This window comes from Littorina saxatilis, linkage group LG5 (genome assembly GCF_037325665.1).
Source record: "Littorina saxatilis isolate snail1 linkage group LG5, US_GU_Lsax_2.0, whole genome shotgun sequence".
NCBI classification, from domain to species: domain Eukaryota; kingdom Metazoa; phylum Mollusca; class Gastropoda; order Littorinimorpha; family Littorinidae; genus Littorina; species Littorina saxatilis.
The window spans coordinates 26,214,333-26,229,833 of record NC_090249.1 but is presented as its reverse complement, the minus strand read 5'-3'; the positions used below and the strand labels follow the sequence as shown (position 1 = coordinate 26,229,833).

The window sequence follows — 15,501 nt, the reverse complement described above, 5'->3', positions numbered from 1 at the left end:
AACCGGAAACCAAAGGCTGATGATTGCCGACTGCCAACACCAAAGTGTTAACGGCGGAAGGCAAAACCATCCTGCTACCGGAAGCGACAGTCGCCGAAGCGGAAGTCGAACCAGCAGTGGATTGGTTAGCATCAGAACTAATTGGTACCAGAAACTGGAAACCGGAAGATCCTGTTGTCCTACTACCAGAAGGGATTAAGGCTGACGTGAGGAATGAACCTTATGGCTGGTATGCACTTCCGCTAAAGCGGAAACCGTTGCCGCAGGTTTGCGTCCTGCTACCGGAAACCGCAGCGGCCGAAACGGCAGAAGCGGAACCAGCAGAGGACTGTGTAGCATCAGCATCAACCGGACCCATTAAATGGCAACCGGAAGACCCTGTTGTCTGTCTACCGGAAGTAGCAGACGCATGCTCATCACACACTGTGTCATGTGTCCTACCACCGGAAGCCGCAGCTGCCGAAACGGCGGAAGCGGAACCAGCAGCTGACTGCACAGCACCAGCATCAACCGGACCCGTGAAATGGTATCCGGAGGACCCTGTCGTCTGGCTACCGGAAGTAGCAGACGTGTGCTCATCACACCCCATGTCGTGATCCGGTTGTCGGTTACAGGACAGGTTTGTGGAATCGACCTTACGTCCGGTGTGCACTTCCGCCGAAACGGAAACCGAAGTCAAAGGTTTGCGTACTTCGCCAAGAACACCGTGAGGTGCTGATGTCTGAGAACCAGACAAAAACTTGTCAAAAGGATCTGACAATTCCAACACCGTTGTTGGATCTGCGACCACGCCAGCGGACGTGACCGTCGCAGATCGCAAAAACACCGCCCGCGACGCTAAAGCGCCGAGAGGACTGGGCGGTGCTGGTGTCTGACATGCAGACAAAAGTTCGTTGACAGGAAAACCTGACGTCGAACTAAACACATCTGTCACCTCTGCAACAACGTTTGGTAGACGTGACGATTCCAACACCACTGTTGGTTCTGTGACTACGTCAGCGGACGTAACCGTCGCAGTTGGTTCTGAACAAACCCGCGCAAAATCTCAAAAACACCGCCCGCGACGCTAGAGCGCCGAGAGGACTGGGCGGTGCTGGTGTCTGACAGGCAGACAAAAGCTCGTTGACAGGTAAACCTGTCGCCGAACTAAACACATCTGTCGCCTCTGCAACAACGTGGGTAAACGTAACGGTTGCACAAGACTCGGAACGAACCCGCGAACGACAGTGCGTTACTTACTCCTGAAGGGAGCATAAGAGAAGCCTAACATGCTATTTGTTTACAATCAGCAGTAAACATTCCCTGAACCTCAGAATAACGATGCAAACGGTCAAGAGGATCCGCTTGCTTAACTTCATTATGGTTGTAACACCTAAGGTTATAAACCAAAACCGAGAAGTCAACTGAGGGAGAAGCGTTATCTATCAACAATAGAATAGAAAGCTGCGTATCAGGGTAAAGTCCCAAGCTAAAGACAGCTTCTCGTTAAGGAAACTTTAGAACTTTGAGAGCTATGAGTAGTAGAAGAAGTTCGTGTTTAGCGCCAGCTTAAATCGTTTTGCCCGATTGAGAACTAGGTGAGCGAGTCTGCTTGGCAGAGCTCTTATTTTCTCTTTATGTCTAGGATGTCGGCCATTTTGACAGTCAAACATGGCGGACAAAAGTTCAAAAGACAAGTGGCAAAACCTTCAAAACGCTAAGAAATCTTCTCGTTATACAAAAAATAAATGCTCTCACCAATTCCTGAAGAATTAAAGGTCGTTGATATGTTACCAAAATCCGATGGCCTTCCCTGAGAGAGAGACCGATGGCTTAAGAAAAAGCCTGAGCGCTTCAAAACACGTCAGCACCGTGTGTTGAAGAAAAAGGAATGAGTATTACCGGTGTACTTCCTGCGCATGCGCACAGCACCGGTAAGGGGAGATAACCACCACGGACCATGCCATATATGGCATGAGGGTTTTTGTTTTAGAGTTATCTCCCCATGTTACCATGTAAGAGTGCTTCAATGTTTTAGCAACCAAACGAAGTTATTGCTACCTATGTGAGTTGAGTAAGAATATGTAATTTAATGGAGTATTTCTTGCCCAAATTTAAAAAAAAAACAGTAACTAAATTACTCCAAAATCAAACACATACAATTTCCCACAGCACGAGATCACAGCATTTTCTAAAATGAATTCCATACAGCATCAGACAAATGTTAATTTCTCCAATGGTTAATCAGCAAGAGAGAGTTCAAATACTCAATTGAATCTCACTGTCAAAACATAATTTTGAGAGTGAAGGACAGAAACCTAGGTACAGCGGTTGATTAAACAAGTATAGATAAAGCATACAAAATTACACAAAACTCACAGGTTTGTTGAGATGATGACCCACAGAGTCAGCAAGAGTGCCAATGGCATCGTACAGAATCAGCAAGTTCTTGTGCTGCACAAAAATAATAAAAACATCACATGAGCTGACATTTAGTGGAAAAAGTAGTGCTTAGTCAGCTTCTCTCCCACCTTGAAACCAACAACCTCTGCAACCCTCTTCAGTCAGCGTATAGGGCTGGCCACAGCACCGAGACTGTTTTGCTTCGTGTTGTGAATGACATTCTTTCTGCTCTGGATAATGATGACCTATCAGTTCTGCTTCTCTTGGATAACTCAGCTGCGTTCGATACGATCGATCACTCTGTTCTGCTCTCTCGTCTCGAATCTGTTTTTGGCATTCACTCTACCGCTCTTCACTGGTTTAGTTCATATCTACAGGGCCGTAGTCAGTATGTGTCTGTCAATAATCTCTCATCTCCTCTCTGTTTCGGCGTTCCCCAGGGATCAGTTCTAGGCCCAGTTTTATTTGTACTATACACCACTCCTCTCTCTGCCGTCATCAAGCAACACGCAGTCAATCACTACCTCTTTGCAGACGACACACAACTCCAACAAGCATGCAAGCCTACAGAAATCCAAGCGGTGACGCACACTCTCCAAAACTGCACTTCAGATATTAAATCATGGATGACAAACAATATGCTCAAGTTAAATGATGACAAGACTGAATTTCTTCTTTTCTCTGGAGCTTCCTCTTCGACCACTTCCCTTCCAGCCTCCATCACAGTAGGTTCTAGTGACATTTCTCTCTCTGATAGTGTTAGGAATCTTGGGTTCATCATGGACTCCCACCTCTCAATGAAACAACACATCAAAAAAGTCTGTCAGACATGTTACTTTGAGATCAGAAGAATAGGTTCCATAAGAAAATTTCTCACTGTTGATACCACTAAAACTCTCGTTACATCCTGCATTTTGTCCAGATTAGATTACTGCAACTCCCTTCTCATAGGCTGCCCTGACTCCACTCTCCAACCCTTGCAAAAAGTACAACACTCTGCTGCACGTCTCATTTTCAGAGCACAGCATCGACAACCCTGCACTCCTCTCATGAAAGAACTTCACTGGCTTCCTGTATCTGAACGTATTAGGTATAAAGCTGCCTGCTTCTGCTACAATATCATCTCTGAATCGGCACCTGCCTATCTTTCTGAACTGGTCTCCCTCTACACTCCCTCTCGCACCCTTCGTTCTTCTGATGATGCTCGACTTCTCCGTCAAGGTCGCTTTAAACGCAAGGCTCATGGCTTCCGCACGTTTTCGTATTATGGACCTCAGTTATGGAATTCACTCCCCTTTCAATTACGTCACTCTCCATCCATTTCATCTTTTAAGTCCAATTTGAAAACTCACTTGTTCCAACAACACTACGGATAGTTCCTTAGTATAGAGTCTGGGGATGTGAGATGTGCATGATGTGTTGTTTGAATCTGACAGTGATTGTAAGGCTTCTTTTTAAGCCTACTGTCTATATGATACTTACCGAGACAGTACTATTCTTGCACATTATCTATTATAGGCCGAAAAAATTGGACAAAACGCTGAGTGGGTACAATTATCTCCCATAACCATGCGCCACCGTGGATCCCAAGCACTGTCCGAGTGCTTCCCCCTTACAGGATGTAGGTGGCGCGTCCTCTTTCTTTATGAGCTGCAGACCCTCAAAAAGCCCATAACATATCAAGAGGGGAGGCGGGAGGGAAACTCTAATAGTACTGTCTCGGTAAGTATCATATAGACAGTAGGCTTAAAAAGAAGCCTTACAGTCAATATAACACTTACCTCGACAGTACTATTCTTGCACAGAATACCAGAGTGGTGTGAGGGTGATATGTAGAGTATTAAACTCCTTAATCAAAATCACTTAAATCCAAGGATTAAGATACCCAGGCAATTTTCGAACAGTACTACCGTAAAAGAAAATATACCCAAGAAACATACCTTAGACTGACGTGACCATGCTAGCAACCACTGCTGTGTGGTGAACTCAATGTCAAAGTCCAGGCCACTCAAAGCTTGAATACCACTGAGTCTACGGCAAGTGGCTAAAGCGATGAGGAACAATTAGTCTTAAAAATCAGCAACTTGATACTGATGCCTGCCAGGGGTTCAAACTCATTGCTACGCAGGAGTTTGAGGACCAGAAAGACATCCCCCTTGGGAAATGAAACCCGAGGTTTAGACACCGCTGCATTGCTAATACCCGAAAGGACATTAGCGATGAGGGAGGACCTGATCAAGTGTTCAGTTCTGCGACCAGTAGCGGCCGCAATCGTGGAAGCGATGGCAGATCTGTATCCAAGAAGAGTCTTAGAAGAAAGACTCTTCTTTTGATACACTTCCACCAGGAAGTTGGCCAAGTCCTGTGTTGAGGGATAAAGCGGCTTTATCCCCTTGGACAAGGCGAAGGTGGCCCAAGCTCTCCAGCGTAAGTCGTAGAGCTGATTAGTTGATCGCCTCTTAGCGTTCAAGGAAAACTCTACTGAACTCTTGTGCAATCCTAGTGCAAGCAGTTTGGAGCGCACAAGAGCCATGCGGTCAAGCACAGACTCTCTGGACGTGGATGAGGGAGGCATGATCGAGGCTGGAGCAGACCTCCCCCGTCCAGATCCAGAGGTAGAGGGTCTACGTGGGTGAGACCGCGAAGATCTGGAAACCACGGAGCTGTTGGCCAGTAAGGCGCGACCAAAATCAGTCTTGGTCGTTCCTGCAGATATTTTGCCAGCACCCTCGGAATCAGAGATGTCGGGGGATAGGCGTAAGCATCGAGGAGCCTCCACAAGAGAGTGAATGCGTCCAAGTGGAACGCATTCATGTCTCGAAAGGGGCTGACGTACCTGGGAAGCCGAGCGCTGAATCGAGTTACGAACAGATCGATCAGAGGACGGTCCCACCTTGCCCACAGACGCTGTAGAACGTTGTGAGCGATGGTCCATTCTGTGGAGAGAACCTGATCGCCCCGACTGAGAATGTCGGCCAGGGCGTTCAGTTTCCCCGGAACGAACTGGACTGACATCCGGACCTGATTGGTCTGGCACCAGAGCAGAATCTCCTCCGCCAACAGGGAGAGGGACCGAGAATTGGTGCCCCCCTGGTGGCGAAGGTAAGCTAAGCATGTGGTGTTGTTGTCCCCGTTGAAAATCAGAGGGGCCAAGGACAGGCCGAATGGGAGGGCCCGAAACTCGAACACCGTGCCCTCCCAAACGAACCGGAGCAGATGTCGGTACCCCGGGGCCACCAGGATGTGGAAGTAAGCATCCTGGAGGTCCCAGACATGGCCCAATCGTTTGGCCGGATGGCCAACCGGACCGACGAAGGGGTTTCCATCTTGAACTTGCACCTGTGAAGGTACAAGTTCAAGGTGGAGAGGTCCAACACCGGCCTGAACCGGCCGTCCTTTTTGGGGACGGTGAACAGGCGGGAGCAGAACCCCAGAGAAGGCTGAGAAAGGGGGTAGACCGCCTTCTTCTCGACCAACGAGTTCACCTCGTCCTGAAGAGCCTGCCATCTGGCAGGCTCTCGAGGAGGGGGGAACGTCCAAGGTAGAGCGGACAATGGAGGTTGTGACGACAGCGGTAGAGAAAACCCCGACCACACCACCCTCAAGAAAAACTGGTTGGAGACCAGTCTGCCCCACATGCCGCGGGCCCGAAAAAAGGGAACCGACGGACGAAAGAGGGGCAACTTGAGGGGGCGTCAACGTAGGGCCGGGACTCACTGAAAATTCTGCTGGCGGGCAGGCGCAGGCTTGCGACCACCCCCCCTGGTGGTGCTGCTTCCCCTTACCTGTCTGAGCACCCTTCGTCTTGCTTGGGAACGCAACAGGTGCCTAAGAGGAGGAAGAAGGAGGCAGTGAAACTGGCTTCCTCTTCTTCTTCTGAGGCTGGGAGCTGGAGGTGACTGTAGCACTTCTCTTACTCCCCGCCGCCGTCGCCGAAGCAGCGAGGCCAACCATCAGAGAATCAGTGTTCCTCTGGCGTGTGGACTCCACCACAGAACGAACAGTGTCCGGATGAAAGAGGGAAGAAGGCTGAGGAAACGTGTTCCTCAGACTCTTCCTCATATCCGGAGGCACTATAGAAGTAGGCAGAAAATGATCACGGAACAGGGCCAATAAAGTGGACCCGTGTTCCAATGGCCAATTCTGCCGCAGACGTCACGCACGATCGCACGGCATGCAAAGCCCGATCCACTCGAACCGTGTCAAGGACCCGAGTGGAATCGGACTCTGCCCGATCGGGAGGGTCCAACAGTGTGGACAGCGTGCTCATCCATGTCAAGGCCTGTGAATGGGCCTCGACTGTGGAAGAAACGGTGGCCTCAAGATTGTGGAACGAAGCAGAGCTCAGTTCCGCCTTCTTGACCGAAGGCACCTCCCCAACGAACACATCACCGTCAGCCCCACCCTAAACACTCGAAGTCTGGAAAGGGAGAGTTCGAGAGTCAAAGGGAAAAGGGAGGGACGAAACAGATTGGACACGAGGAAACAGTGGAGGTGCGCCTCCCGAAGGAAAGCATGGCACTGAACCCGCGTCCTCCCGAGGAACATAGGTCGCGTTTGCACGTGAATCTGTACTCCTCAGGCGATGTGCTGCCGCTTCCACCGTGGCACTTAGACTAGGGTGGAACGCGAATTGCCGGCGGCCGGATCGTTCATAAAACGAGCCGCCGGCAGACGCGGCGTGAGCCTCCCGCGCCCGGGCCGAAGCGGACTCAAAGGACGAGAGGGCGTCTCAGGGAAGGACGTCCTGAAACTGTTCAAACGTCCTTCTAGCTGTGCGAGGACGAGCCTCCTGCCTCTCGTCCTCAGACCCCGGGTCCACGTCCTGTGTGTCAACACTAGACGACAGACGCTTAAGAGAGGCATCCGTGACGTCAAGACGCCGCGTGATGTCTGTCATGTACTGTTGGAAAGTACGAAGCATAGCTTCGGAAGTTCCATCAGAAACCGGCAAGGGTAGAGGTTCAGTGTTAACCTCAGGGCGACCCTGATCCTCCTCCCTATCGTCCTCCGACTCACTCTCCTCTTCACTTCCCGACAACTCCTCAAAAGCAGGAGTGTAGGGAGCTTGAGGGGGAAGAGCCGAAAGCGATGAAGCAGGCTGTGAAGAAACGCCCACAGAAGCAAGAGGCCGCGAAGACCCCTGCCCCAAAGACGAAACGTCTCCAGCAGCCGAAGGGGGAGAAAAACAACAACCCTGCGACTGTTGGGTCAGCCCAGCCAACGAACCCCCGCCATTTATAGACTGAACAGGAACCCATCGGGTCTGATCAGAAAAGAAATGGTCCGGTCCGGTCGGGGGTGCCGATCCGGTCCGGTAGGGTGGTCCGGTCCGGTGCCGTACCATCCGGAGGTCCCGTTCAGCACCGAACCATCGTACCCACAGAAGTGTTCGGGTGGTTAGGTCCGGACGTGGACATACCGTACCATCCGGACCCGTAGGTCCGGTGGTCCGGTATGGTCCGGTTCGGTGCCAGACCATCCAGACCAACAGAGGTGGTCGGGTGGTCCCGCACCGGACCATCCGGACCCGTAGGTCCGGACCCGTAGGTCCGGTACCATCCGGAGGTCCTGTTCGGCACCGAACCATCCGTACGCACAGAAGTGTTCGGGTGGTTCGGTCCGGGCGTGGACGTACCGTACCATCCGGACCCGTAGGTCCGGTTCGGTGCCAGACCATCCGGACCAACAGAGGTGGTCGGGTGGTCCGGACCGGTCCGGTAGGGTGGTCCGGTGTTCCGGTCCGGTGTTCCGGTCCGGTCCCGTACCATCCGGAGGTCCCGTTCGGTACCGAACCATCCGTACCCACAGAAGTGTTCGGGTGGCTCGGTCCGGACGTGGACACACCGTACCATCCGGACCCGTAAGTCCGGTATGGTCCGGTTCGGTGCCAGACCATCCGGACCAACAGAGGTGGTCGGGTGGTCCGGTCCGGACCGGACCACCGGTCCAGCACCGGACCATCCGGACCCGTAGGTCCGGTCCGGTCCCGCACCATCCGGAGGTCCCGTTCGGCACCGAACCACCCGTACCCACAGAAGTGTTCGGGTGGCTCGGTCCGGACGTGGACATACCGTACCATCCGGACCCGTAGGTCCGGTTCGGTGCCAGACCATCCGGACCAACAGAGGTGGTCGGGTGGTCCGGACCGATCCGGTAGGGTGGTCCGGTGTTCCGGTCCTGTGGTCCGGTCCCATACCATCCGGAGGTCCCGTACGGCACCGAACCATCCGTACCCACTGAAGTGTTCGGTCCGGACGTGGACCTACCGTACCATCCGGACCCGTAGGTCCGGTGGTCCGGTATGGTCCGGTTCGGTGACAGACCATCCGGACCAACAGAGGTGGTCGGGTGGTCCGGTACCGGACCATCCGAACCCGTAGATTCGGTCCGGTCCCGTACCATCCGGAGGTCCCGTTCGGTACCGAACCATCCGTACCCACAGAAGTGTTCGGGTGGCTCGGTCCGGACGTGGACATACCGTACCATCCGGACCCGTAGGTCCGGCATGGTCCGGTTCGGTGCCAGACCACCCGGACCAACAGAGGTGGTCGAGTGGTCCGGTCCCGACCGGACCACTGGTCCGGTACCGTACCCTCCGGACCCGTAGGTCCGGTGTGTTCCGGTTCGGTGCCAGACCACCCAGACCAACAGAGGTGGTCGGGTGGTCCGGTCCCGACCGAAACACTGGTCCCGTACCGTACCATCCGGACCCGTAGGTCCGGGGGGTCCGGCAAGGGCCAGAGGTACTGTCCCGCACCGGACCCTAAGGTCCGGTACGGTCCCGTACCATGGGTCCCGTCCGGACCAAACCCGGAGGTCAAGTCCAGTCGGGACCCGTGGGTCCGGTTCGATCCGGACCCGTAAGCCTGGAACGTTCCGGACCCTTGGTCCGGACCATCCGTCACCCGAACACCAGACGCTAAGGAATGGCGTGGGGTCAAGACGGTCCGGTCGGAGGTGTCGGTCTGAGCAACAGAAACAATGTTCCCGTCGCCCTGACCATTCGACAGAAGTACCACGTTCTGTCGAACACCTCCACGTCCAGTAACTAGTCGGCCGGAGCGTTTCAAGAGGGACAGCCACCAGTCACACGGACGTCAGAGGGAACCGTAGTAGCAGTGGTCGTAGGCACGAAGCCTGAAACCCCTGCCCCCACAGGACCGCCCTGAACGGGGTCAATTCGCATCCCAACCCCAGCGGGGAGGGAATTCAGAGACCCCGTCATCTCCTCCGATCTCCCCCCCCAGGAGGCCGAAACTACTGTCAAAACAGCAGCAGACGACCCAGCGAGGGAGTTCAGAGGAGGACCCGTGTCCCTCCTGGCTTCCACAGCGGTGGAAACCGAGGAGGGCACAGGAGAGGCACCGGAAAAGGAAGATTTTAATGCCAACTGCACCCGGTGTTCCCAGGCGGTCACCCATCCAAGTACTAACCGGGCCCGACGTTGCTTAACTTCGGTGGTCGGACGAGAACCGGTGTTTTCAACGTGGTATGGCCGTTGGCTGTCAAAACCTGAGTCTCTCCAGTAGCCCCTAGATCGGATTCACCAACCCCCAAAGAGGGTTGGGAATCGACCTGCCCCCGGATTCGAGCCAGGGGGGAGAAGGAAACCTTCCCCCCAGGCTCGAAACCGGGAGGAGCTGAAGCCTGAGACTGAGGGCCGGACAACGGCGTCGAAGGGGGGGAAGCCTGTTCCACTGAAGGAGAAGGAGAAAGAAGCTTTTTCTTTCCCCTCGACCTTCCCCGAACCTTCGACGGCGCAGCCCCGCCCGAAGTCCCAGGCTCAAGCCCAGCCTGTTTGAGCAAGCTCGCATTGAGCTTGCTCAAACAGGCTTTCTCCGCCCTCCCTCGCCGCAAACGCAAAGCGTTTGGGGAGGGAGAGTCGGAGCGCCGAAAGATCCCCTTCTCCGTGCGTAAAACATGACGCTGGGCGCCCGGAGAAGGGTTGCCCCCGGCAGACTCTGGTTCCGTAGAACCAGAGCCCAAAACAGGACGAGACATCCTACCTCGCCCTGTACGTACCCTTAAAGACCGAGAATTAACAAAATTCAAAGAAAATTTAGGTCAATACTCAAGTGAATGCGGCGAAACGAGAAGCAGACGACCGGTCACCACGAAGTAGGACGGGAGGCACGCCGAGTCCGCCACACAAAAACGGAGGCACAAGTTGAAGGAAACACAACGTAGCCTCAAGCCAGAAGTGGAATAACACACAATAATCCAACAGGTGATAGTCCACACAGAAAAGGAGCCTCTTAGTCCAAAATAATCCGGGAGCGTAGCAGAAACACAGCCGGTCTGACACGCGCGAAAAAAGAAAGAGGACGCGCCACCTACATCCTGTAAGGGGGAAGCACTCGGACAGTGCTTGGGATCCACGGTGGCGCATGGTTATGGGAGATAATTGTACCCACTCAGCGTTTTGTCCAATTTTTTCGGCCTATAATAGATAATGTGCAAGAATAGTACTGTCGAGGTAAGTGTTATATTGACTGTATGATTTTTGTATACATGTATTGTTGTCACGCGCTTTGAACTTCTGATAAGGCGCTTTATAAATGCCCGTTATTATTATTATTATTATTCTATTATTACCACTACCAACAAACACTGTCCACAAACTTTCCAACCCGATTACAGACCTGCGAATCCCTACATACAGTTATCAAAACAGCATCTGAATAATGCGGCCCACTTAATATCATAGCTACACATCTTTTTAGCCAAAATAAACTAAACTTCATCAGTGCAGAATGCTCCAAAAGAGCATGGGGCAGGCCTAGTCCCTGCCAAGTTAGTCAATATTGCTGTAAGATGACTGGAATGTGGCGTACCTGATATTTGGAGAAAGCAAAGACTAGTGTCTCGAGGATGAAGCCCAGGTAGGGCACCAGCTCGGTACAAGCCTCCTCCTCAAGAGTTGCAAAGGCTGAACAAGCTGCTTCCTGCACACGCTTGTTGCCATCCAACACTCTCTTCAGCAACTGGAACGTACACACAAAGAAATGAAAAAATCTGTTCTTAACCATTACCAACAAGAAATTTTGGTTCTCCATAATCTCCTCCCTGCCTTAGTCTTTCAAGTTCAACACCACTCATGAAATAATTCTGTTATTTATTACACTTACTACAGTACTTCATAGTCCCACATCAGCAATGCAAACCACATATCACCTGTACCATTTGTACTGATCCCATAACAAGCTATATCCCAATATAGGCCACTTGAAACTGTAATGATGCTAAGCCAAAGCAGCGTTCTTCACCCATCTATTCCAGCGTGACCCACCTCTGTCATGAGTGGCTTGAGGTAGAGGTCATGGGGCTGTCCAACCACCCAGTGGGCGTAGCGTGACAGGGTCCAGCAGGTGATGGACCGGACCAGAGCCTTACGGTCGCCCAGGCAGGTGATGAGGTAGGGCACCAGCTCCGGTAGGTGGGGCACCATGCCGTTCATGCAGCCCTCTGCGATGGCGCCTAGCACCAAGATGCCTGACTCCTTGATCTCCCAGTCCGCGTGGAACAGCGTCTCCTTCAGGATGGGCAGGAGGACTGGCAGCACGTCCTCATGGAACACGTTGGCCAGCACATCCAGGGCTGCCGCTGAACACTTTCCTGTGGGAGAGGAGAGGAGAGAGCGATTTCTGTTACTACCCTGGGATTATGTACACAAGTATTCCAAGAGGCATTACAGCAAGTGTGTAAAGCATACATTAAGTTTCAAAGCACCTAGAAAATTCTGTACAAGCAATCTGAAACTTGTTTTCATATATTTGAGAATCTCTGCAAAAGCATGTTGTGTCTTAGGTTACTGATAATGTACTGCATTACCTGGCGTTGTATTTTTACCATTCATAGTCAAATACTTACTGAGATTCCAGTCTGACAGACTGTCGTCATCATCAAAGCCATCATCAGAGCCCTCATCCTCCTGCACAACAATCAACCAACATTTAAAGATGAATGCTAAATCACTCTCACAGAACTAGAAATCTCTCGCTGTAGCTACAAATTAAAAATAAAATCTAGCCATCAAGACTCTTAAGGATGGGGAGGTAGCATTTCAGTGTCAAAATAATTTGCACAAGGAAGTACGGGTTCAAGCAGGAAAACTCCAACAGGAGAGATGCAGTTATAGCTGCAAAACAAAATCCAATCTTACCCCTTCTGCGCCCTCTTGGTATTTCTGACTGTGTGTACGACTCTTGTGGAAGCGAGGCTTGATGTCAGACTCTTTGTCAGGAATCATCTCGTCCTCTTCCACATCACCCTGAAAACAGTTCAAGGCACAACATTAACATCAGACTAGTTTTTAACAAGCCATTGTCAAACACACACTTATTTCCATGCAACAAAACAATCTGAATACAGGAAATAATGCTAAAAGCTGCTAAGCTAGATGCAGTTTCGCAGAACCCAATGCAGACTAAAATCAATGCAGCTGAAACTGGAACCAAACAAAAAGTATGCCTTTGTTTTCAAATTGCCATCTAGCCAAACTGTCACAAAAAGACCTCGAGCAAAATGGTGCCAAAGACTACCCACCTTGAGCAAAATGATGTCAATCTCTGAATACTTCATGCCCTTGACCAGGATGGGCAGCAGACGGTCAATGTAGGGTGCCAGAACCTCTCTGCACACGGGCTGCTCTGCCAACGACAGCCAGAACTCACAAGACTCCAGAGCCACACCGTCGTCATTGTCCTGGGTACGCTCCATCATGTACTGTTGACACACACAATAATATGATTTTGCACCACACGCCTTAATTTTTTCAACTATGTTTCAAGCAAGAAAATGGTCACAGGCTATCCTGCTTCATAAGAAAACTAAGACCTAAAATAAATATCTAACTTGCAGCAAAGCTGGAACCATTTTAGTGACAATCAGGAGAATTAGGATTGTACTTACTTTTAAAATGTACAAGGATTGCAAATTCATGGTTAGAGGAATTTGAACATAAATGAATCAATTATTTGTGATTGATTTGTGAAGAAATCATGTAGACAATACTTTTTTGAATTCAAAAAGTTTAAAAACTCGCAGATGCATGTTATTTCCCATCGCAGCACATATGACTTGCACAAAAACTATCTGCATCTTTTTCTCCAATACTTGTCCTGCAAGGAAAAATGCATACCCTGGTGTTGTACGATTACTGCATCTTTGGCAACTCTATTACAAAAGGTTGTTCAAAAGAAAAAATATTGCACAGCATATTCCACCCGTTGCCGTGTATGCTTTACATGTTTTAAAAGCAAGAGTGATCCCTGTATCCATATTAAGTGCTACACAGATATGCAAAAAGGGAGAACAAAAAGAAAAGAAGCACTGACCTCAATGATCTGAGCGATGTGGGGCACCAGACGGTCCATGCGCACCTCCACTAACATGACCAGGGCACGGCACACATTCTTCCTCACTTCAGTGTCCTCGTCTTTTGCCAGAAAAAACAGGTTCTGCACAACATCAAGTTCACTGTATACAATGTTCATACACACAAGATCTCAAAATTAATTAGCTTGACAAAGAATCAAATCAAATGCACAAAATATAAACACAGAAATTAGCAAACAAGAACTGCGGAAGAAGACCATAAAATACAACTTACCTGTATGAATGTATCGATGTGCACCATTAAAGCTTGTGTCCGACTGATGATGAACTGATTCACACATGCAATAGCATGGGATCTGCAATAGAATAAGACCATCTTTAGCCAATCTTCATCAACAATTAGCATTTGATAAGCACACCAATCAGCAATGTTGAAGAACAGATGAAATCTTCACTTAGGCCAAAGATTTAACACTGCGGGGCGGGGATGTAGCTCAGTCGGTAACGCGCTGGATTTGTATCCAGTTGGCCGCTGTCAGCGTGAGTTCGTCCCCACGTTCGGCGAGAGATTTATTTCTCATAGTCAACTTTGTGTGCAGACTCTCCTCGGTGTCCGAACACCCCCGTGTGTACACGCAAGCACAAGACCAAGTGCGCACGAAAAAGATCCTGTAATCCATGTCAGAGTTCGGTGGGTTATAGAAACACGAAAATACCCAACATGCTTCCTCCGAAAACGGCGTATGGCTGCCTAAATGGCGGGGTAAAAAAACGGTCATACACGTAAAATTCCACTCGTGCAAAAATCACGTGTACGTGGGAGTTTCAGCCCACGAACGCAGAAGAAGAAGAAACACTGCGAACAATCAATGTAACTTTCAAGTAGCTACAGACACAAGATTACCGAACTGAAGTTTGGTGTGAGGGTTTGGGGTCAGACAGGGATGGAACAAAAAGGTTCACTTTCTGTTCAAATAATAAAATGACCTTTGAGAACATTTCAGTCTTTCAATTCTGACTTAAGAAAAAAAAAATCTGATTTGCCTGTAACAAATGTTACCTTATCTTGGGGCTCTGGTGTCTGAAGAACTGCAGGAACTTGGGGATGAGGATATTGAGGGGTCGATTGACAGCATCACTGTCCAGTGTCTCTGCATTATCCTCACAGATCTTCTGCAGTGCTCCAAAGGCACCCTGTCATAAAACAAAATGAACTATGAAAACATTATGAAATGCTAAGTTAGAAAATTTTATGCAAAGTTCATTTTCAAGCCTTCGGCAGCTGCAAAAAAAAAAAGAAAGAAAAAGTCTAAAGCAAAGTACATGAAAAGGAAGTTTAGCATTCAGGGAAAATGCCTCCACAGATGTACACAAATATGACTGAGCTGTGCAATAGTGGAGGAAAATCAGCTCCTGTTCAAGAACACTGAAGCAACTGACATTAAGCTTATCTTCTCTTCAAGAAGAAAAGCCTGCAGAAAATCAATAACCACCTCCACTGCAAGGGACACTAATCATCTGTACCGTCTCAATGAAGGGCTCCCCTGATCGTCAGGGCTTTTCACATGCTGAATAAGCAATGCACAGAAATCAATAATACCACTACAGGCCAATGTAGCTTCCTTAGTTACTACCCCTCCTGTGACCTTCACAACAAATATCCTAATTTCCTACAGTGGAAGGCAAAATTAGGCACACACTAATGTGTTTATTCTTAGTTTTGTTGTTTAATTAAACTTTCACACACTAATGTGTTTATTCTTAGTTTTGTTGTTTAAT

At 50.1% G+C, this 15,501-nt stretch overlaps 1 protein-coding gene and 1 non-coding gene across 3 annotated transcripts in view; both read right to left on the bottom strand.

Moving 5' to 3' along the window:
- Positions 1 to 15,501, bottom strand: part of LOC138966707 (transportin-1-like) — a 36,988-nt gene that overhangs the window by 17,840 nt on the left and 3,647 nt on the right. For both annotated transcript variants that reach the window (XR_011455744.1, XM_070339018.1), the window contains exons 4-12: positions 14,783 to 14,916; positions 13,997 to 14,078; positions 13,722 to 13,844; positions 12,931 to 13,110; positions 12,548 to 12,655; positions 12,256 to 12,316; positions 11,675 to 12,000; positions 11,220 to 11,369; positions 2,359 to 2,433 (exon numbers count right to left, since the gene is read on the bottom strand). Coding sequence is in view for 1 of the 2 variants with exons in the window: in XM_070339018.1 (XP_070195119.1) it covers positions 2,359 to 2,433; positions 11,220 to 11,369; positions 11,675 to 12,000; positions 12,256 to 12,316; positions 12,548 to 12,655; positions 12,931 to 13,110; positions 13,722 to 13,844; positions 13,997 to 14,078; positions 14,783 to 14,916 (1,239 nt within the window). In the remaining variant the exon portion in view is untranslated. The remainder of the gene's footprint in view (positions 1 to 2,358; positions 2,434 to 11,219; positions 11,370 to 11,674; positions 12,001 to 12,255; positions 12,317 to 12,547; positions 12,656 to 12,930; positions 13,111 to 13,721; positions 13,845 to 13,996; positions 14,079 to 14,782; positions 14,917 to 15,501) is intronic.
- Positions 9,770 to 9,888, bottom strand: LOC138967860 (5S ribosomal RNA). Its single transcript, XR_011456037.1, has one exon. It is a non-coding gene; the product is annotated as a 5S ribosomal RNA (ribosomal RNA).